Raw genomic sequence first — 23,222 nt, forward strand, 5'->3', positions numbered from 1 at the left:
ATAAACCTGTGCAACAGGTCAATAAGTCTCCTTCCTTGCATTTCTAAAATATTCGAAAAAGTTTTTCTATCTAAACTGACTCCTTTCCTCGACGAAATAATATAATACCAGCGCACCAGTTCGGGTTTCGTGTAAAACATGTTACTGTTAAAGTAAATGAGTTCATATCTGATGACCAGCCGATAACGTATTGACATGCACTTTCGCGGATGATACAGCTTTAGTGAACCGTAACAAATGCCTCATTATAGCATCAAAAGTGTTACATGAGCACGTAACTTTTGTCGGCGAATGGCTAGCGAATTGACGTATAAATGTGAATGCACAAAATTATACGCATTTCTCATTTTCACTAAGATCAAAAATGTGTCGGACTATTAAAATGAACAAAGTCGTTGTATCCCAAGCGAATGAAGTAACTTATTTTGGGATTCACTTGGATAGCTACGGCTCACGTGGCGAAAACATAGAGTGAGCAAAATAACTTGTATGAAGTTAACAAGAGCAAGTTTAAATTGGCTTTTAAATAAAACTTCACAATATAAATTCTGCTCCTTCTTAACATGCAAAACTTTTAGGACACTTAAGTGGGAAGGCACTTAAAAGAATCTCGTATAAGTGAGTCGAGGTACTTACCAAGCTTTTTCTCAAATACTTCGATCCAATATTTTTTCATTTAGAATGAAATTCAAGAGGAAAATTGCAAGCAATTTTGTATTTGTGACTTAATATTGCAGGCGGGAAAAGGGCACTTAAGTGGGGATCACTGTATAGTATGTAACTGTGGGGTACGTCCTGTGCAACCAACATTCTCATAATACAGAGGTTCCTATCAAAAATGCTTAGAGAAATCACGGGCTCACCATAGCACATTCGCAATAAAAATATTCATAAAGATCTGGGCATTCGAATGGTGAAGAAGGAACTAGAGAACAGGAATAACAGAAATATACGAGATAATACATACAATATTTATTTAATCGACGATGCAAATCATTAAATATTAATTCTGCTGAGCATATAACAAACAAATTTCCACTTGAACTCCAAGAATCGATCGATATAAACAAAGCATTAACTGCAAGTGTTGATTAAGCAATATTAGCTAAACTCTGCCGCTGCCGTCGACCCACAGATAGTTTAGGGTATTTGTAAGATATGTATTTTTGTTCAGTCACATTTTGGAAGTGAATAAAGAAAGACTGTTTTAATTTATTCAAATTTAACTTATATCAAAACTCCAAACATCCAAACCCATCGGCTAATGCCTTGGAACATTCATGCAATCAAACACGCTTAGAATTATGATTTCAATTCAAACACCCTACACATAGATGACTGGCAACACACATATCCAGATTTGAGTTCATCTTCTCTTTTTTTGTCCTATGAAGAGGATTAGGCTCAAAGAGTAAGGGATCAAGCTGATCAGTTATTGAAAGGCGTAAATAGTGGTAAATATATATATATATATACAGTCAAAGACAAAAGTTTAAATAATCAAGCGAATTTAGAGGGAATAAAATAAATTTAGTATTTTGTTGGTCTACCGCCTGCTTCAATAACTACTTTTAGACTGCGTGGTGTAGATAGAACCATATTTTCTATTTCCGAAGGCACAATATAGACCACTCCTTTTTCAGAGATTTTTTCAAGAATTGTTTGCTAGTTGAAGACGCATTATAAAATTTCCGTTTCAATATTGTGGCAGACTGTAGAGCGGATGAGGAGCATAATACAAACGTAATTCTTTCACAAAGCTCGCTGTATGCTTAGGGTCGTCGTTTCGTTGGAATATCCAAGAACTTCCGAAATCTGAGAATCCAATGAAGACTGCATATGTTGCTCCAAAATAGTTTTATAATAATATTTGTCCAATATACAATCGATAACCCTTAAATATTTCACGGTAGCTGCTCCTATTGCTCTCCAAACAATGACGCTTGGTATTAAAGTTTAGGATTGATTCATGCTTTATGCCACATTTTTGTCATCGTTTCCGAATATCTTTAATTTGGATTCATTAGTTATCAGGATTCTTCTCCAAAATGATTCATCCATATCTTTGTATTTTTCGCAAATTCAAGTCAAAATTGATTATTTTTCTCATATATGACCGATTTTTTGTGGGATTTATAGTTTTTAGGTGTACACTTTTGCCATATTGTAGAGATGCATTTGGCTATGTAACACCTATTTTGGGATTTTTTGTCACTTCCTTGATGATAAAACACACACTCGCCAAGAAAGCTTTCTTGGACGCCCAGTTTTTGGTCTATTTTCAACGGATTTGAACGTTTGATACTATCGTACAATATTTTGCTCACACTTACAAGATAGATTAACAATTTTCCCTATATCTCGGAAATATTTTCCTTAATAATTTATTAAATTTTTAACATGGTCTGGGGCCACCACACTCTATCAGTTTTCCTTTACCAATTTTTTTAATTTTTTTTCACTGTTGCAGAAGAAATTGTGCCTATTGCCAAATAAATATCTAAAAGTTGCTAAATCATCGAATATAACGGTACTTTTTTCTAAAATATTCGCAAGAAATATACGCATGGGTATGTATTTTTCAGTGGCTATATTTAAACAAAAGTTTATTATTTACGGGTATTTCATGTTTTTTATGAATTCTACGTTAATTTGTTTTGCATTCCAATATTTGTTAATTATCTATTAAAAACAAACTGCATCATTACATTTGTGTTAAAACATTTAATTTCAAAAAAAGTTGAAATTTTATGGGTGTACTGTTTATCTTCCCTAACTCGAATCACCATAATCCACAAATAATCTTCGAGTTATAGAGACTTCCGAGTTACGGAAGGTAATTTGTATGAAATTTGACTTCTATTGCCAATTCAAGAGTTCGAATTATGGAGAACTTTGAGTTGTAGTAGTTCGAGTTATGGAAGTTCGACTGTATTTAAACTTTTGTCTTTGACTGTAAGTACTTAGAATGTGCAACTGTATTCATAGCATATTTATGTAAACAGTATATAATGGGAAATGGGATAGAATAAGATAGAATTTTAACATAACATTGGATATGTGCATACCAATACAATACATTTACAGACAATGATTTAAATTGAAAACTAGTGAACAAACAAAAGTACAATGTACAAACCCATTCAACCCTATAAATGTATGCACAAATAATTGTGATTGTATTTGATTTCGATTCGCCAAAACAAATGCAGCGAATAAGCAAAGGAAGTAAATAAAATAGACTGGCATATTTAGATATGGAATAGCAAGATTTTAACAATCAAATAAATAAGATATGCATATACTCGTACTATCTTCAAATTACGCCGTACAGTTTTATGAAACATGGTTACATAGATATGTGCGATACATGCATGGTTTTAATAAGTTCATGATCATGTCCATCAAAATTAAAACAACTGCTAATTTCTATAATGTTAATTGCAATTTCATAAAGAAATTAAATTGCTTGCAACAATTTATCAGCAACAATAACATCTAGAGTTTATTTTTAACAATATTATAATATTTAAATATCTTTATGAAATGAAGAAGTAATCTGAAAATGGATAACAGTTATTCAATACTGACCCATGGCAAGAATATTCCTAATATTTTGATTTTCGTTCGGTAAATATGTCCTATTTCTCAATTCTGCAGACTATAGTTTGGCATCGAAAATGAGTGAAAGGGGTCAATGAATTTTCGAATTCGAATATTAGATTTTCAGTATCGAATAATAACATCACCCACCCCTCAAACAAACATTATGTTGAAATGTACCGAAAGTGCGTTAAATCGCTAAAATAAAACGTTGGAGCCGTTAATCGTTGGTAAATAGGCAAGGCACAAATAGTATAGTCAATGTATGGAATCCCTCATCTAAAATGGTCGAACTATAAGCTCTTACATATGTGCTGGATATGAAGAATTGAGGGTTATGGCTAAATTTTTACAAAAAATTTCGGTCGTTACTTGATATGCTTGATAATAGTGATTAATAGCTTCAGGTTGGATAAACTAGCATTCCATATACCACATACAAAGATGTTCAAACTTCCGGTTGGCTTTATACTTACATATACACAATAACATAAAAATATCCCTGCCAACCACAGGTGGTGAAAAAACTGGTTCAACCGAAGATTTTCAAACCCACAAAAGTCGTAAAAAAAGTGGTGAGTTTGCCATAGGCAAGCATAGCTGCTTGTGCATTTTTTAACCACTATTCTCCTCACACGTACGTATACATCTGATATTACGTCTCTGTTGCGCTCATTAAACAGTGTCATATAAATTATATAAATTAAAAATATAGCCGAACTACTCTAATATCCCTAAACGTCAGCTGATGCAGGGCTGCATTTTTATTTCTATTTTAAATTTTCTAAAAATTTCCAACAAATTTTTTTGATTTTAAAATTATTTATTTTACATTATTTATATCTTCATATACATATATTTACAATTAATTTGTACAATATTTATTCTAATTAATATCATAAATTAAATGAAAAACATATTATTCATATCTGAAAATAAAATAATAAAACAAGAAAAATATTATTAACCCATTAAGGACAGAACGCTTAAAATTTACGTAAAATATTGAAATTTTGTAGGATATACTAATTTTGAGCTGCTAAATTAAAATCCGAAAAGAAAAAACTAAATGTTCACAGGTGGCGTGCTAGGAGCCTGTGACGTATACGTCACGTTGGTCTTCATACTTTTTTATTTTGTATTTTACATTTCACTTAAATAAAAAAGGAAAATTCATATTTAGAGATATAGTAAGGAATAATAAAAAAAATAGTAAAGATTAGTTAACATTTATTAAATGACACACATCGTTATGCACACTGTATTGCAATTATGACCTTGCCAACGTCGACGTTTATTACCAGGAACTACCTCCACAAAGTTATCGATGCCATCGTATCTTTCGTTCGCACATTCAGCTTCACTTTTCGGTCTTCGAAAACCTCCAGGTGGCTTTCTAACGCCAAGATTACCACAATAGTGTCTGAAAATTGCTCGACGAAAATCAATTTGCGTCATGCCTGAACCGCTTTTCCGATGCAGAATCCAAGCATTTTGAATTGAAACGTCTATAAGCCACGTAAATATAGACCACCACCATTTTTTGCCCCTAGCGGCAATTCTGTAAGCATTAACGTTCTAATCCATTCGATCTGTACCTCCCTCTCATGGCGTCCGCATATGGCCGGGGGACGTCGATTTTTCGGCGTTGTTCTCGTGAATATCGACAGACCTTTGGCACAGGATTTTTTCCGTAAATCGTTGAAGCTACAATAACAACAGAGTTGTCAGTCCATTTGGTTATGTATATTTCTGCACCTTCCAGTTTTATGCTCTCTATGTGTCCACGTTGTTTCTTTTTTAGAGCCTTTTTATGAGGCAAAGGGCAAGACCTAGGAATCATAATTTCTCGCATTGTTCCAGTGCCATCGTAGCCCCGCTTTTTCAAACCGAGCAAGACACTAACTGAAGTAAATAAATTATCAAAATATATACAATAGGGTAATTGCCTTTTTTCATCATTTAGATCATCAAGCATGGAAAACAATGGCGCAGGGTTCTTTCCATATATTTTTGGATATTCTTATACGTGGATTAATGCCTTGGTACATCTAAAAATTTACAAGGTATCCTTGGGACGTATTGAGACACCACATCTTGTATCCAAAACGCAACGGTTTTCCCCTAATAAATCAATATATGTACTACCAGGGTATTTGGACCAACGTAACGTGTACGTCACAGCAATAAAAAAGTTAATCAGACACTAGTAAAACACAATAACTTGTAAGTTTTTATTTCGCACTATTTGTCTACACATATTTTTTAGTAATACTACATACATTATTTTTTTTTAGTTGCACGCAAGTAAAAAATATATATATACTTACTTTTTGGCCTTTGCTCTTATCGACATTTTTCTTGTTTTCGATATACACACAAAAACAAACTAACGCCAAACATATATTCACAAGCAAAACTTAACTGCAACTGACGCAAACTTAATAGTACCGCTTAAGAAGAGATTATGTTGCATTTTAAATTAAATTTTCATTACCCATTTTTTTTTACGGCAAATAAAGAAGGGCTATGCTGTCGTGACGTCTACGTCACATTGGTCCTGAATGGGTTAATATCTAAAAAAAAAAAATAATAATTGCTGAAAACAAGTATGTTTACGACATAATTTATGTACAAAAATTTAGTCGACTACTTGTTAATTAGAAAAAATAAAATTTTGATAATTTGCTTTTTTATTTAAATAAATCATTTGCACATTTATTGTATTGTTTTAAATATTTCATAAAATGGCGCTTACATACATAAACAAGTAAGAAAAGGGTGCAACCGAACATTTTATACTCTCGCAATTTATTGATGTAATTTTATAAAGATAACACAATTCGACCCATATATTAGGCATAAAGATCAATAGAGTAACGAAAATCATCTTAAGTAGTATATGGGGACTGAGGTAATTCCTGAACCGATTTCACTCGTTTTCACCACCAAGATACAATATATCGAAGAATATACGCTCACTTAATTTTATTTCACCTATAATTAGGTAAATGGGATCTGGGGGAAGTTATGACCCGATTTTAACCACTTTTGGTACAGAGACAAACTGTTATAAGAAAAAAGGTAAGAGGGAATGAATTATATTAAAATATCTGAGAGAGTTACCTATATTTTCGGTTAAAAATTACCCTTAGGCACTAAGTTCTTCATGTTCGATAAGTTGAAAAGTCATGGTCCGATTTTGACAATTTTTCCACAAGTGATGTCATAGCTCAATTACAGTATTTCTGTAAAGTTTTATTCCGCCATCTTCATTGGTTACTAATGTATATATTATAAAGTGAACGGATTAGAAGAATTCAAAATTGAGTTATATGAGAAGTAGGCGTGGTTGTGAACCGATTGTCCCCATATTCTATCAAGGGTGTCAAGAAAGTGTTATATACCGAATTTCATTGAAATCTGTCGAGTAGTTCTTGTGGTAGGGTTTTTGACATATAAGTGGGCGATGCCGCGCCCATTTTCCATTTTGTAAAAAAATCTCAGCGCGGCTTCTTTCTGTTATTTTTTTCGGTAAAATTTAGTGTTCCAGCCTTTTTTCGTTAGTGAGTTAACTCACTTTTAGTAATTTTGAACTTTACCTTTGCATGGGAGGTGGGCGTGGTTATTATCCGATTTCAACTATTTTCATGGTGTGTGGTGGGGTACGTAAGAGAATCGACTGTAGAAAGTTTGGTTTATATGTGTAGCTTCATTGATTTGTATATATACAAATAACCGATTTGGAGAAGGGGCCACGCCCACTTCCCCAAAAAAATTACATCCAAATATGCCCCTTCCTAGTGCGATCCTTTATTCCAAATTTTACTGTTATAACTTTAATCATGGCTTAGTTATGACACTTTATGTGTTTTTGGTTTCCGCCATTTTGAGGGCGTGGCAATGGTCCGATTTTGCCCATTTTCGAAAGCAACCCTCTCACGGTCCCAAGGAACATGTGTTCTAAGTTTCATTAAGATATTTTAATTTTTACTCAAGTTATCGCTTGCACGTACAGACGGACGGACAGACATCCGGATTTCAACTCCACTCGTCATCTTGATTATTTATATATATAATCCCATATCTTACTCTTTTATTTCTTTGTGACACAAACAACAGTTATGTGAACAAAACTATAATACTCTCTTCAGCAACTTTGTTGCGAGAGTATAAAAAAAAATAATAAATAAATTTTTATAATCAATGCCTTCAAATTTTATGTAAATTAAACCGCACATATTTGAAAATCAACCCCACTGGAGACATATTGCACATATTGGATCGTATAAAATGTTTGCACTGCGCAGGCCGCTCATATTTGTTTTTGAATAATTTTACAACAGCGCAGAAATCTTTAAACATATTTATTTTCACACAATTTTTGCACTACGCAGGCCACTTTAGACATAGAAGACATACAAATCCAACATACAATTTTTATGTGCTCCTGAGTTCCGAAAAGCGAATGTTGCAACGTTTGAATACTAAATAACATTACATTAATTAATTAAATACAAATTGAAATTAAAAATAACAATCAATTCATTCGACTTACCTTTTTTGTTTTATAAGCGCAAATGACGTTTTTCAATATTTTTTTATTTCCCATTTTGGGATTTTCTTTTGCCACTAATGACAATTATGTTTTCCCATTCGTACTCATTCAATAAGAACAAGAAATGAGATAACTAGTTTTCTTTTGTTTGGAAAATTCTAATTAAGTTTTCAAAAATGACGTATACATGTGCGTTGGTGTTGCTCCTTCACAAAAAAATGTGTAAATGTGTTGAAACCTATGGGGAAAGTTGTTAGGATTGGCTGGCAGGGATATCGTAGTAAAATTCTCTGAACATATAATCTATGATACAGGTAGCTTGGACTGTAGTTGTTGAGTAAAAATGGGTGAAATATATTATGATACACATGATTTTAATGTTCTCATTAATGGTGCAGTATATCCAGGTTGCACTGTTCACTGAACACCTATATAAATTCATACGGTATAACCAAGAGCCGTCATATGTGTCATTCTAATTATATTTATGCATACATATTTACGTATGTATACATGTATATATATATATATGTACATACATGTTTGGTTTGCACATGCATGTGAAAATACATAATTGAGTCTGATCCCAATGGGTATGCTACGCGACTACCTCTTAAAGAGCACAGCACTCATGGCATCATTCACAAATTTCAATTAAAGCAATGTGGTCGATTCCCAACGGAGAACAATTGAACGTAAAAATCAAATCAACTAACGGGTGAAAACATTTTGGCATGGAGTTGCGTGTGTTGTTTCGGGCGCTAGAAAAAAGTATTTGAGAATTTAAAGAAGTGCTTTTGAAAAATAAACAAAGAAGTGTGCAACTAATTTACTTTAAATATTTCATTAAAATAAATGCGATATTTTCGCTTATGCAATTCTATTTCGTTGCTTTGACCTTAAATTGCATAAGTGCTTTTTACCCGTTTAAGTATTAAATAATTGAAAAGTAGAATAGAGTTAAAATAGCATATAGTTCAAAATGCATATCCATCCAAGTTCACCCAGTTCTGATTTTGACCAACCAATACAAAAAGAAGAAAACGCAGCCATCAAAATACAAGCCGGATTTCGTGGATATCGCGTAAGAAAGCAGGTGCAAAATCAACCTAGACCTAATGCACCAAATTACTGTGAACAGCAAAGGCAACAGCATAATTCGGAGCCATTGCATTTAAATATAGGGAATAGGACAACACCTCAAAATATTAACGCAGCTACAAATTCAAAAGGTTCTATTTTTGAAGTGGAAAGCTCTACAAAGGAAGACCAATGCGCTACAAAAATTCAAGCTGGTGTACGGGGTTTTTTGGTGCGTAAGAAACAGAAAATTGCTATGGATGCGGCAACAAAAATACAAGCAAGTTTCAGAGGCTTCAAAGCGCGGAAAGAGGCACACAACATGAAACAAAAATAAAAAATAATAATAATCTTCTATGCCCGTTGAACACATTCTTTAAATTTTAAAATAATTAATTTAATTTGCAAATTATAATGAAAAATATTCGATTGTTACTCCACCGCATACTAAATAGGAGTTTTTATATTCAATGATGAACAAACTAAACGGAAATGAGAGAGTTATCAGCACTCACTGCTTAAGATTTTTGTATGATTTACAGTATACAAATGTACATATAAACATAGTGAGTTAAAAATAACTACGAAACTTCAAGTGTGCGAAAATCAGTCATCGGGAGTTCTTTTTATTATTATTCAAAGAATTAAATACAAATTTGTTACATACAACACAGTGCTTGTTTTATGTTAGCGTTTTTTAGACTTGTTTAAAATAAATTTCCTTTCGCGTAAGTGTTTTCTCTTGTGGCTAATAACGTCAGCAAAAGTTGTTATTGCGTTATTTCAATTGTAAGCATATGAATACATATAGTGTACATGTATAAATAAAAATATCAATTTACTAATATTTATAGCATATATACCATATATTAATATGTGCAAATGAATTAATAATATACATAGTTACATATATACATCCAATTATTGAATTCTCAAAAAGTAAAAATATTTTTTAAAATATTTGCTTGTAACCAACCACTGACTTTAATATATACTTATGCCGGTATTCTGCTTGTCACGTTTGTCTCATGTTTCTATTTGCCACAATTTCGAACTTGCTTTCCTGTTAGTCAGGAAGTATCATTTTGGTATTCTGGCTGATACAGTCTCAAAAAAGTTCACCAAATAGTGTGGTGAAAAGAAAAGCAAGCTATCAGCTGTTTATTTTAGTTGATTAGAGATGAGTGCATGTTCACAATGATAATTTATGAATTGATTGCACGCAATTAGTTTTTTTAAATCAAATTCCAGCAGAAAAATTTCTTGTAAATAATTGGATAATACTATTATTGAAAATAATACTGAAATAGTTTATAATAAATGCGTAATATATGCATTTTATTTGAATCAATTGTTAAGTAAATATGAAAAATGTTAACAACCTAACAATCGACTAACACATGTTCTCATCCTTACATTTGAGCATAATGGCAATCGAAGGTACATAATTGTAAAAAATACAAATTCATTATTTTATGATTATATTATAAATTTTGGATTTTGGATATATATATATACATACATATTTGTGTTTTGGAAATCGAAAGAATTTCCTAAACGTATTTTCTTCATATAAAAAGTGATCTTCCTTGTTGCGCAAAATAGCTAGATTGCGCCTACGAGTGTAGCTAAGCATAGGTACTTTGTTATACATTATTGCAAAATTACAAATATTAATACATTATTTCTCTTCTTCTCGTTTTCTTTTCATTATAATATATATTAGGCCAATTGCATCAACCATTATTGTGCTCTTGTTTTTCTGTGACCTGGTTTAAAGCACATCACAAATTAGAGACTGATATTGCTCAAATAGAGATGAGACAAACTCGCCAGAATACCAAAAAGTCACTATAGAGATTACACCACAGATTCGTCTCTATTAGAGACTTGAGACTGCCCGCAGAATACCGGCATTAATTTCATATTTGGTAGAAAATAAATAAGTTTTGATTAAATAATTTCAAATAAGTTGGATGGTATTGCATTTATGTACATGATACATATAATTGTATACATATACGAAAAGAGCTGAGTAAATTGTAATTATAATGTTTGAATAATTGTTTGGTATTAAACTATGTACATACATAAATGAACATGGACAGTATTAAGTGGAAAGGCATTTTTATTTAAGTGGTGGTTACACTCCGTATAAACTCAAAGTATATAGTAATTGTATATATATATATATTTCCAAAGTTCTTAGCTTTTCTCTTCTGCCTATTTAATAAGTCCCTAATTCTTGTCTTGTTAACTTTGGACATACTTATCTGTTTTGTTATTTTGCATTTAGTTGTATGTTTCCTGTTAGAGCTAATCTAATGTCGGCTAATTGTTCAAATTGTGTATTAAGCTCCATCTTGATAGCGGACATGGGCATTCCGCCTTTGCCAATTCGTCTGCTTTTTCGTTCCCGAAAATATTATTATGTCTAGGTGGAGTTTAGAGTCCAGTAAGCGCAATGCCTTCTTGCAGTTATGGACTACGTTGGAATTAGACAATTCCAGGAGTACCGCTTGGCTGTCTATGTATATGATTGCTGTCTGTGTCCTTTCGTAGAATAGAGCTTCACATGGTTTCTCTATGCCCAGTACTTCAGCTGAGTTTGGTAGATGGATAGGTAGGGAGATGTCAAGATCATTGGAATAAACCCACGTGCCAGCTCCGCAGTCCATTTTGGACCCGCCAAGATGATATCTTACTAAGCCTCTTCTCCATTCGCGTATAGAGGGTAATTTTGCCCGACTTTCGAGAATGTAGTATGCTTTCGGTTCAAACCTCCTAACTCCTTAATTTTTATTGCAGAACACGCTGCTATTTTCCAAAAGTTGATGACTATGGGTAATTGATGCAGAGTACATTAAGCGCATCGGAAATGACTTGCTAGCACCTTTAACTTCATTCTAGCCATTTCTAGCCAGCAAACCAGTGTTAAATACGTTCCGTGTACCTCAGAGTAAAGAAATTATATGTGCATGACTTCAAACTATTAAAAAATTAAAATAAAAGGCATAGCGAAGTTTTGGTTATTGTTTATTTATTTGTATTCATAGTTAGATCACAGCAAAAATAAACTGAAATTCCTTTAGAATATGCGAAAAAAATAAGAAGTAACAAGTAAGGAAAGGCTAAGTTCGGGTGCAATCGAACATATTATACTTAATTTATAGATATACTTTTATTAAGATATCACACAATTTGTCCCATATATTCGGCATAAAGTTCAATAGAATAAAGAAAATCATCATATATAGTGTATGAGGGCTGAGGTAATTCCTGAACCGATTTCACTTATTTTCACCACCAACGTACACTATATCCAGGACTATACGATCACTTCATTATATTAACCTATATATGCGGAATAAAGCCCACCGCGATTTTGAAAAACCTATAAATAGGTATATTGGTGCTAGAGGAAGTTGTGACCCGATTTTAATAATTTTTGGTACAGAGACACATAATTAGAAGAAAAAGATTAGATTCCCTCTGAATTAAATTAAAATATCTGAGAGATTTATCAATGTTTTCGGTGAAAAATTACCCAAAGGCGCTGAGTTCTTCATATTCGATATAACGTGCATTGAAAAGTTATTGTCCGATTTCGACAATTTCACAAGTGATGCCACGGGTCATATACAATATTTTTGTAAAGTTTAATTTCCCTATGATCATTGGTTCCTTATGTATACATTATAAAGCGAATAAATCAGATGGAATTTAAAATTGAGTTAAATGGAAAGTAGTCGTGGTTGTGAACCGATTTCGGACATTTTTTGTCCGCGTTATCAGGGTGTCAAGAAAGTTATATGTACCGAATTTCATTTGAATCGGTCGAGTAGTTCCAGAGATATGGTTTTTGAACCATAAGTAGGCAACGCCACGCCCATTTTCCATTTTGTAAAAAAATCTAAGTGAAGCTTCCTTCTGTAATTTCTTCTGTAAAATTTAGTGTTTCTGACGTTTTCCGTTTGGTTATTTTCAACCCAACCTTTGTTTGGGAGGTGGGCGTGGTTATTATCCGATTTCAACTATTTTCATGGTGAGTGGCGGGGTACGTAAGGGAACCGACTTCAGAATGTTTGGTTTATATAGCTTTATTGGTTTGCGAGATATGTACAAAAAACCTATTTGTGAGAGGAGCCAGGCCCTCTTTCCCAAAAAAATTACACCCAAATATGTCTCTCCCTAATGTGATCCTCTGTACCAAATTTTAGGTAGGTAGGTTTTCGGTTTTCGCCATTTTGTGGGCGTGGCAGTGGAGCGATTTCGGCCCAAGGAACATGTGTACCAAGTTTCGTCAAGATATCTTAATTTTTACTCAAGGTATCCCTTGCACGAACAGACGGGTGGACGGACGGACAGGCAGACATCCGAATTTTGACTCGTCTCGTCACCCTGATAACATATATCTAATTCGTTTAGTTTTATGATTTACAAACAACCGTTATGTGAACAAAACTATAATACTCTCTTAGCAACTTTTGTTGCTAGAGTATAAAAATATGGTTCATAGAAAATATTTATATGTGCATGTTAAAAAATTGTTATGCCCGGTTTCACAGTCAGTGCTTAGGTTGTGCTTAAGATAAAACAGAAGTATTGCGTTTTACAGTTCATACTTAAGTTCTGCTTAAGTACTGAAAATGGGAGACTTAAGCAGTGCTTAAGTAACAGCTGATTTTTGTTTTGAATATTGACTTATTTGTCAAAAAAATAAAATAAAAATTATTTGCTGAAACAATTTTTGGAATTTCAGCATTCAATGACGGTTATATGCTTTCCTGCGAGTTGCAATAGGTGCCCCCACTCGCTTGCGGTGAAATTCGGTGTCCTTTTATTGTTTCCATCCATTTCCCAGATTCTAAATTTATTCGTCGCAGTTATTTTTCATCAACAATAATTTCAATTTGTCAGATGGTATTTGTAAACAAATGTTTTTCATTGTGTTGCCATATATCATAATAGAATTTTATAGAAAATAAGCATCGACTGTGAAACGCAAATGACTACTCAGTCAACAACAATGCTTAGCTAAGATTTTATTTGGGCACAACTTAAGTACGAACTGTGAAACCGGGCATTAGTTTTTCAAATATTTTGATGAATTAAGGTTGTCAGTTATTAATAAGCTTTTTTTATGAATTTCGACTTGATTTAGACGTGATGGCATTGAATCAAACAAACATTTTAGCGTGGTCATGCTGATTTAAATATATTTTCGCTGTATTGCCATTTTTAATCTTTTGCGGTATTATATTGGTGTCCATTTAAACTAACCTTAGCGGATAAACTTCCTCACAGATCGACAATAGGGCTCAAATCCGGATTTTTTGCTAGCCAGTCCAATTTTTTCCATTTTTTTTAAACGTTTTAGTATGAGTTGCATTGTGAATTGGAGCATTGTCTTGCTGGAAAGTCCAATTATCCCCATAAATTTCTCCTGGAAATTGAAGTAATATATCATCGAGTAAGTCCAAATACATCTATGCATACATTTTCGTCGATATATAGCATATTGGGGTCTTTCCTGCATAAAAAAGGCAGCCCATACCATTATGAAATCTCCGGCGTGTACTCGATAAGGGTACAATCCCAACTTAGGCATTAGGCTTTGGTGTAATCGGGGTATTTTCGTTCTGGTCGTGAATAGCATCAGTTGCCTCTAAAACGCGATGTCTGAATTTGGTATCCCTGCAAAACTAATACGGTTATGTAAACTGACGTTGAGCAACACCGCAAGAAAGCAACAAAGCTCCGTCAGGATCGGGAAGGACCTCTCCGAGCCGTTCGATTCCAAACGAGGCTTCAGACTGGGCGACTCACTATCATTAGACTTCTTCAATCTATTGTTGGAAAAAATAATACGAGCTGTCTTTTATAAGAGTGTACAGCTGCTGGCGTACGCCGATGATATTGATATCATCGGATGCAACAACCGTGCTGTTTGTTCTGCTTTTTCCAGACTGGCTAAGGAAGCGAAGCATATGGGTCTGGTGGTGAATGAGGACAAGACGAAATATCTCCTGTCATCAAACCAATAGTCAGCGCACTCGCGTCCTGATGTATGGCGCTGAAGCATGGACGATGACAACATCCGATGAAACGACTCTTGGGGTTTTCGAGAAAGGTTTTGCGCCAGATTTATGGTCTTCTAAATGTTGGCAACGGCGAATACCGCAGACGATGGAACAATGTGCTGTATGATTTACACAACGGCAATAACAAAGTTCAGCGAATAAAAAGACAGCGGCTACACTCGCTAGGTCTGTTGTACGAATGGATGAAACCACTCCTGCTCTAAAAGTGTTCGACGCAGTACCTGCTGGAGGAAGCCGCGGAAGAGGACGACCTCCTCTCCGTTGGAAGGGCCAAGTGGAAAGTGACCTGGCTTCACTTGGTGTTTCCGTAGCAAATAAAATTTGTCAAAGCCCGTAGTGACAATATAAACATCAGCTGTTCTCTTTTGTATACATTTAACATTTCATACAATTTTATTCATCAAATCGGAAGCAATAAGTAGACAATATTGATGAACTGCTTTAAGTTTGTGCAAAGTTTGTTTTGGTGAACGACAGTATGTGATGCGAAATATTCGTTCATAGTTGTTAGTATTGACTGCTATGGAAGACAGGTACAGTATATAAAATAAATTCATATACGAGTATAATGAATTTCTATTAATATGTAATTATTTAGGAATTTTTCAACTTACTTCATTTGGAACCTCCGGTGCCATTGTCGGACATGTCACCGGAAACTTTTAAACACTTTTTCGTTGGAGATGCTGCATTCCCGTTACGAAGTAATTAAATGCGCCCCTATCCCGAATAAAATCTATAAAATATGGATATGGATCTATAAAATCGTTGTGGATAGTTGTGAAAGATAATTCGTTGTTATGAAGATATTTTTCTTTTGTGACTCACGTTATTGTGCCTCTTGTTGTATTAAGAAGTTTATTTGTCCCTTTTTTGTATAAGAGAAATTTAAGGTAATGAGGGTAACTTTGACGAAATTGTTTTCTATATAAAGCATACGGTTACAGCTGAGCAAAATTTTGCCAATAAATGACAGTTCAGATTTCGTAGTCGCCAAGAAACTTTTCTAAAGCTAAACATAACAACCAACTAAATCAAAATTGTATTCCAAATATTTTTAAATACATATATTATAAAGTACACACATAATATATGTACATATGTATTGATTATTATATTGTGACGAAAATGGCACTAGAACAAACTAGAATTGACAATCGAAATCAATAACTTGCCAGATGTTCTAATAAGAGAATTGTCGAGTGAGGACAATTCTAAGGAGAGAGTTGTCGAGTAAAGAGTAAACAAGTTATAAGTTATAGTTGTAAAGTAGAGTATTGAGTAATAAAGTGTTAAGTTATAAGGATTTACAAATAAAGATAGCCATTAAAGTGTGACTTTTATTTGACAATCCTAGAGTTTCAGCGTAAACGACAGATTTTGGAAATCCGTTACAATATTATATAGTATTCTATATCATCTATATGGGTGATTCTTCGATAAGAGGTTTCAATTGCATAGAGAAAACGGCCAAAGAAAAACTTTGATTTTTTCCATGAAACCTGGCAGTTATTTTGCCAGGGGAAATACGGCAGGGGAGAGACGTTTTCATGAAAAATTTAATTGTTGTAAATGACTGAAATATATTCTGGGTTAATTATTTATTTCACTTAATTATCATAGTATTACTAATTGAGGACAATAAAGGCAAATAAATTAAATTAATAGTATACGTTATATGAATTGCCAGGGGAGAGACAAAATCAGTTTGCGAATCCAGTACACCGCACGATGGGGCCGCAATAACTAAAAAACTACAGCGCTCAAACGGAATTCGCGATTAGTATAATTAACTTCAAGCTGATATATGCTCTAGAGCACTTTTTTCAATGCGAGCGTCTTTAAATTTATGTTCGTAAACACGGGACAACATTTGGCAGGGTAGATACATAAAAATATCGGGACAAAAGTTAATTTTAAAAATTATATAAAATAAAAAATATAATTTAGTTTTTTATTTAACAATACTTAATTTTAATTATCTTACTTCCGATTGAACATAGTTTAGGTTTAGCATCTCATACAAAAAATATATGTATTGTCCGAAAGTTAAACAAGTAAGGAAGGGCTAAGTTCGGTTGTAACCGAACATTTTATACTCTCGCAATTTATTTATTTAACTTTATTTATATTATATAATACACAATTTGACCCACATATTCGTCATATATATTGTATAAAGTCCATTGAAAGTTGGAAACCATAATATTAGGTTAGAAGCACCGAGGTCCTCGAGTTCGATATATGGGGCCTTAAAAACCTATGGTCCGATTTCAGCGATTTTTAGAATGGGGCTGCCACACTATAAACATAGTATTTGTACAAAGATCTGCACCGATATCTTCACTAGTGCTTACTTTATAAAGGGTGATTTTTTAAGAGCTTGATAACTTTAAAAAAAAAAACGCATAAAATTTGCAAAATCTCATCGGTTCTTTATTTGAAACGTTAGATTGGTTCATGACATTTACTTTTTGAAGATAATTTCATTTAAATGTTGACCGCGGCTGCGTCTTAGGTGGTCCATTCGGAAAGTCCAATTTTGGGCAACTTTTTCGAGCATTTCGGCCGGAATAGCCCGAATTTCTTCGGAAATGTTGTCTTCCAAAGCTGGAATAGTTGCTGGCTTATTTCTGTAGACTTTAGACTTGACGTAGCCCCACAAAAAATAGTCTAAAGGCGTTAAATCGCATGATCTTGGTGGCCAACTTACGGGTCCATTTCTTGAGATGAATTGTTCTCCGAAGTTTTCCCTCAAAATGGCCATAGAATCGCGAGCTGTGTGGCATGTAGCGCCATCTTGTTGAAACCACATGTCAACCAAGTTCAGTTCTTCCATTTTTGGCAACAAAAAGTTTGTTAGCATCGAACGATAGCGATCGCCATTCACCGTAACGTTGCGTCATACAGCATCTTTGAAAAAATACGGTCCAATGATTCCACCAGCGTACAAACCACACCAAACAGTGCATTTTTCGGGATGCATGGGCAGTTCTTGAACGGCTTCTGGTTGCTCTTCACCCCAAATGCGGCAATTTTGCTTATTTACGTAGCCATTCAACCAGAAATGAGCCTCATCGCTGAACAAAATTTGTCGATAAAAAAGCGGATTTTCTGCCAACTTTTCTAGGGCCCATTCACTGAAAATTCGACGTTGTGGCAGATCGTTCGGCTTCAGTTCTTGCACGAGCTGTATTTTATACGGTTTTACACCAAGATCTTTGCGTAAAATCTTCCATGTGGTCGAATAACACAAACCCAATTGCTGCGAACGGCGACGAATCGACATTTCACGGTCTTCAGCCACACTCTCAGAAACAGACGCAATATTCTCTTCTGTACGCACTGTACGCATTCGTGTGGTTGGTTTAATGTCCAATAAAGTAAACTGAGTGCGAAACTTGGTCACAATCGCATTAATTGTTTGCTCACTTGGTCGATTATGTAGACCATAAATCGGACGTAAAGCGCGAAACACATTTCGAACCGAACACTGATTTTGGTAATAAAATCCAATGATTTGCAAGCGTTGCTCGTTAGTAAGTCTATTCATGATGAAATGTCAAAGCATACTGAGCATCTTTCTCTTTGACACCATGTCTGAAATCCCACGTGATCTGTCAAATACTAATGCATGAAAATCCTAACCTCAAAAAAATCACCCGTTATATTGTAATGTAAACGATTCAGATCGTCTTCAAAGTTCTGGTATATAGAAAGTAGGCGTGGTTGTAAAGCGGTTTGGCCTATTTTCACAACATATCATTGGGATGTAAGGAAACTATTACAAACCAAGTTTCATTAAAATCGGTAGAGTAGTTCCTGAGATATGGTTTTTGACCCATAAGTGGGCGACGGCACGCCCATTTTCCATTTTGTAAAAAAATCTCAGAGCAGTTTTCATCTGCCATTTCTTATGTGAAATTTAGTGTTTCTGACGTTTTTCGTTAGTGAGTTAACCCACTTTTAGTAATTTAATAACTTTTGTATGGGAGGTGGGCATGGTTATGATCCAATTTCTTTCATTTTTGGACTGTATAAGGAAGTGGCTTAAAAAAACGACTGCAGAAAGTTTGGTTTATATAGCTTTATTGGTTTGCGAGATATGTGCAAAAAACTTAGTAGGGGCGGAGCCACGCCCACTTCCCCAAAAAAATTACATCCATATATGCCCCTTCATAGTGCAATCCTTCATACCAAATTTTATTTCCATAGCTTTATTTATGGCTTAGTCATGGCACTTTATGTGTTTTCGGTTTTCGCCATTTTGTGGCAGTGGTCCGATTTTGCTCATTTTCGAAAGCAACCTTCCTATGGTGTCCAGTTTCATCAAGATATTTTAATTTTTACTCAAGTTACAGCTTGCACAGACGGACGGATGGACGGACCGACAGACAGACATTCGCATTTGAACTCCACTCTTCAACCTGATCACTTTGGTATATATAACCCTATATCTAACTCGTTTAGTTTTGGGTGTTACAAACAACCGTTATGTGAACAAAACTATAATACTCTCTAGCAACTTTGTTGCGAGAGTATAATAAAAATTAGCAAGGGGACAAGTCAGGGAAGAGGCTTTTTTAGACTTTGTAAGGAATTTCAGAAAAAAATGTTATAATTATGCAGTAAATTGTAAAATTGTCAATATCTCGACATCAAAATCGGTTAGAAAGGCGGATAACCGGTCAATCTTAAACAATACTTATCAACGATGCCACAATAAAGAAGGCTAGGTTAAAACAAACACTCATCCAAATAACAATAGTTAGCATGAAATAGAGGGCCAGATTCAGAGCATAAAATATTAGCGCACTCTCAGAAATTTCACGTCTAGCCCATGAGCAACGGATTGAATTGTGAAATAGAAGGAAAATTATTAACTAACATGTGAAAACTTACGTTATAGACTAATTCAATTAAATTTTTCACATCAATTCTAATATAATTGGACAGAAATCAACTGTTTCTGTTTACATTATTTTGTGTGGGGAAAACTATGCGTACTGGAGCTTTTTATTTTATAAAGATAGTCACATAATACCAATAACTTTATTTCTTGGTAAAAATTTTAAAATTTGTCAAGTGCACAGATTAGGGCTGAATGTGTACTTAAAAACTATTCTGGGTCCTGTTGAACCTCAAAGGCTACTTACTAGAGGCCGACCGATTCTTTCTAATTCTTTTAAATTACACTAACATTAATTTTTCTTTTACTTTCTTGATTTCTTAAAAGCCTAAAATATTAAGTGGTCTGTTCTGTGATTCATATTTGCCAGAACCAATAATTCCTCACGATGTTAATAATAAGTCTAATATAAAGAACTTCATCATTTTCGTTATAAATTTATTATTGTATTATTTAGAATTATCCGATTTATTTCAAATATGTACAGTTTTGTTCAACAACATGTTGAGATTTTGAAGAAAATTTCATACAGGCAGGTTCTGCAATCCGAGTGAAAGTTTGGCTTTAATATAATATCATTATACTTTCAGCACATTTCCACTGCGTGGGGAAATGACTCAATCTGAAGCTACTCTTAAAAGCAAGACCAAAAATAATATGCATATCTTAAGGTTTTTGATTGTCCATGCGAATTTTGAATCTTTTTTTACTGGACCTCTGATAGTTTTACGTACGTTAAAGGATTATCCATTGGACATGGGCAGTCGATACATGCTTCGACATCTTCGCGTTGCATCGTACTGTTAAAATTAATTGGTTCAAATATTCCTTTAAGATGGTTGGCTTTGCTAAAATTCTGCATCAATAACCTTTAACCGGATCCTGTCTTACGGTAGGCTATTTTACGTATTTGGAAGCCTTCCAGATGTTATATACGTCAACTTTGTTTGATTCAATGTTTTTCATTGATTGCTTTGTTAGGTGCTGTTTTATCATTTGGACTCCTACGGTTGTGCCAAACCTTTCGAAGTCGCCTCTTGTTTTTAAGCAATCCACAGACTGCATCAGAATATGGTTGCCTGTTTCTTTGAGTTCGAGAAGTTTTATTGTTATAGTTGCTTGAAGCTAAAGAAGCAGCTTTGTGTATTTTGTTTGTAAGTATGTATATCCACAGCATCATCTGAATCTCTAGTTGAGTTTATCTCCATGTTAACCGATCAACAGTTATACATTTTTGTTTTTGCTTTTCATAAAAAGTTGGTAAGTTTCATCAGCTAATTGATATTTTTTAGCAGCGACATCTACCAATCGCAGACAAAGAACGTATATATAATTACAAATACGGTCTTTGTCGCAGAGTTGCATTTCAAGTCTATTAAAATTCAATTAAAAACTAATGTAGATTTTTGATTTGTTTGGTAAATCGATCTTAATAAGGGTTTTCGAGCAGAAGCCGGTTAATTGATTAATTAGCTATTACAACAGCACCGGTAGTCGACAATCGCTCAGTATTCGATTATCTACTGCCAGTCGACACTCGCAATAGGGGTGTTTTCTATGAATATATTTGTTACATAAGCCGAAATAAACAAGATAATTAGCATAATAATAAAGTGTGGCGGTCTTCGCTAGTGAGGCAGCAAAGGGAAACTCTTTTTCTTGAATTTCGTTTACTTGGTGATATTAACGATTAATTGAGTGATGAGAACAATTATTATTTTAAAAGTACAGTTGAACTTTCCTAATTTGAATCACCATAATCCACAAAAAACTTAGAGTTAGAGAGACTTCGAATTATAGAATTTTCATTCAAACATCCAATTTTTCAAAAAGCTATAAAATATATAGTCTTAATACGCAGTTGTATTTATTTACTTCGCATACATTTTTATATCTATACGTTAAAACATGTGTTTTGCAATTTTCTGTTTTGAATTTTATTGTTGTTGGGTCCTGATTTCTGTATGCTAGACTTTGTTTTTGCATCCCATAAGTCTAATATCATATTTTTTGTTCGCCTCCTTACGATAAGAGGGACTCTTTTAAATTCTGCCTCGTTTGTAAAATTTTACATTTTGTATTATGGTCGAAAAGTTCGATTTATGGAAGGAAATTTGTATGACATTTTACTTTTATTGCCAATTCAAGAGTTCAATAATGGAGAATTTCGAGTTATAGAAGCTCGAGTTATGGATGTTTGACTGTATGTAAGCAACATATACAGTCTGCAATTAATGGTATTGCGTATACATATTTTCATAAGCTTTAATTTATGTATAAGTGCAAACAAAATTTTTAATTCACAATATGTCTACATTAATTTTGGAATTACTCGAAATATTTCTGAGTCAATCTGTACTGGCATTGAATTTTGTCTTCTTGAAAGCCAGTTTAATATATCGAGCCTTTACCGCCATTTTAGCGTAAGCGACAAAAACCAAACTTTACAGGAGAAGGTTTTTTTTAAATACTTTTAACCATTAATATGGTAGTAATTAATTTTTTTTTTTTCAATTATATATGTAAATGTCTGAAAAGAATTAATGTATGAGAAATTTTAAATTACTACCACATTGATGGATAAAAGTATTTAAAAAAACCTTCTCCTGTAAAGTTTGGTTTTTGTCGCTTACGCTAAAATGGCGGTAAAGGCTCGATATAATCTGAAAAGAATAAATAAAGTGATAGTTAATTAATAAACAAGGAATAATATGGGGACCATGTATTTTATTTTCCAAATTTACAATGGCTAAGCGGCTACGATCGCTAGGTCTGTTGTACGAATGGATGAAACCACTCCTGCTCTAAAAGTGTTCGACACAGTACCTGCTGGAGGAAGCCACGGAATGGGACGACCTCCTCTACGTTGGAAGGGCCAAGTGGAAAGTGACCTGGCTTCACTTGGTGTTTCTAGTCTTCGTGTATCCTCGCTGTTGTCTAATAAGTTTGAGCTGTATCTTTTTATTTC

At 33.8% G+C, this 23,222-nt stretch overlaps 2 protein-coding genes and 1 long non-coding RNA gene across 7 annotated transcripts; 1 reads left to right on the plus strand and 2 right to left on the minus strand.

The window, feature by feature from the left end:
- Positions 1-6,273: 6,273 nt before the first annotated feature.
- LOC128921997 (uncharacterized) lies at positions 6,274-8,467 on the minus strand. Its single transcript, XR_008471275.1, has 3 exons — positions 8,162-8,467; positions 6,730-8,090; positions 6,274-6,670 (listed from the first exon to the last, which is right to left on the minus strand). It is a non-coding gene; the product is annotated as an uncharacterized LOC128921997 (long non-coding RNA).
- Positions 8,468-8,787: 320 nt separating this feature from the next.
- On the plus strand, positions 8,788-14,705 carry LOC105220183 (abnormal spindle-like microcephaly-associated protein homolog). Of its 5 annotated transcripts, none has more exons than XR_008471274.1 (2): positions 8,788-10,030; positions 11,720-14,705. XR_008471274.1 is itself a non-coding variant. In XM_011196596.3 (1 exon), the coding sequence occupies exon 1, from the start codon at positions 9,144-9,146 to the stop codon at positions 9,576-9,578; it is 435 nt and encodes a 144-aa protein (XP_011194898.1). In that variant the 5' UTR covers positions 8,788-9,143; the 3' UTR covers positions 9,579-11,355. The 5 variants fall into 5 exon arrangements, 1 of the variants encoding a protein (XP_011194898.1); XR_008471271.1 differs by lacking the exon at positions 11,720-14,705 and adding an exon at positions 10,968-11,355 and having other exon boundaries at positions 8,788-10,879; XR_008471272.1 differs by lacking the exon at positions 11,720-14,705 and adding an exon at positions 10,968-11,355 and having other exon boundaries at positions 8,788-10,681.
- Positions 14,449-19,015, minus strand: LOC128921993 (uncharacterized). Its single transcript, XM_054231157.1, has 2 exons — positions 17,333-19,015; positions 14,449-16,081 (listed from the first exon to the last, which is right to left on the minus strand). The coding sequence occupies exon 1, from the start codon at positions 18,896-18,898 to the stop codon at positions 18,248-18,250; it is 651 nt and encodes a 216-aa protein (XP_054087132.1). The 5' UTR covers positions 18,899-19,015; the 3' UTR covers positions 14,449-16,081; positions 17,333-18,247.
- Between the last annotated feature and the right edge of the window lie 4,207 nt (positions 19,016-23,222).

This window comes from Zeugodacus cucurbitae, chromosome 2 (assembly GCF_028554725.1).
Source record: "Zeugodacus cucurbitae isolate PBARC_wt_2022May chromosome 2, idZeuCucr1.2, whole genome shotgun sequence".
Lineage (NCBI taxonomy): Eukaryota > Metazoa > Arthropoda > Insecta > Diptera > Tephritidae > Zeugodacus > Zeugodacus cucurbitae.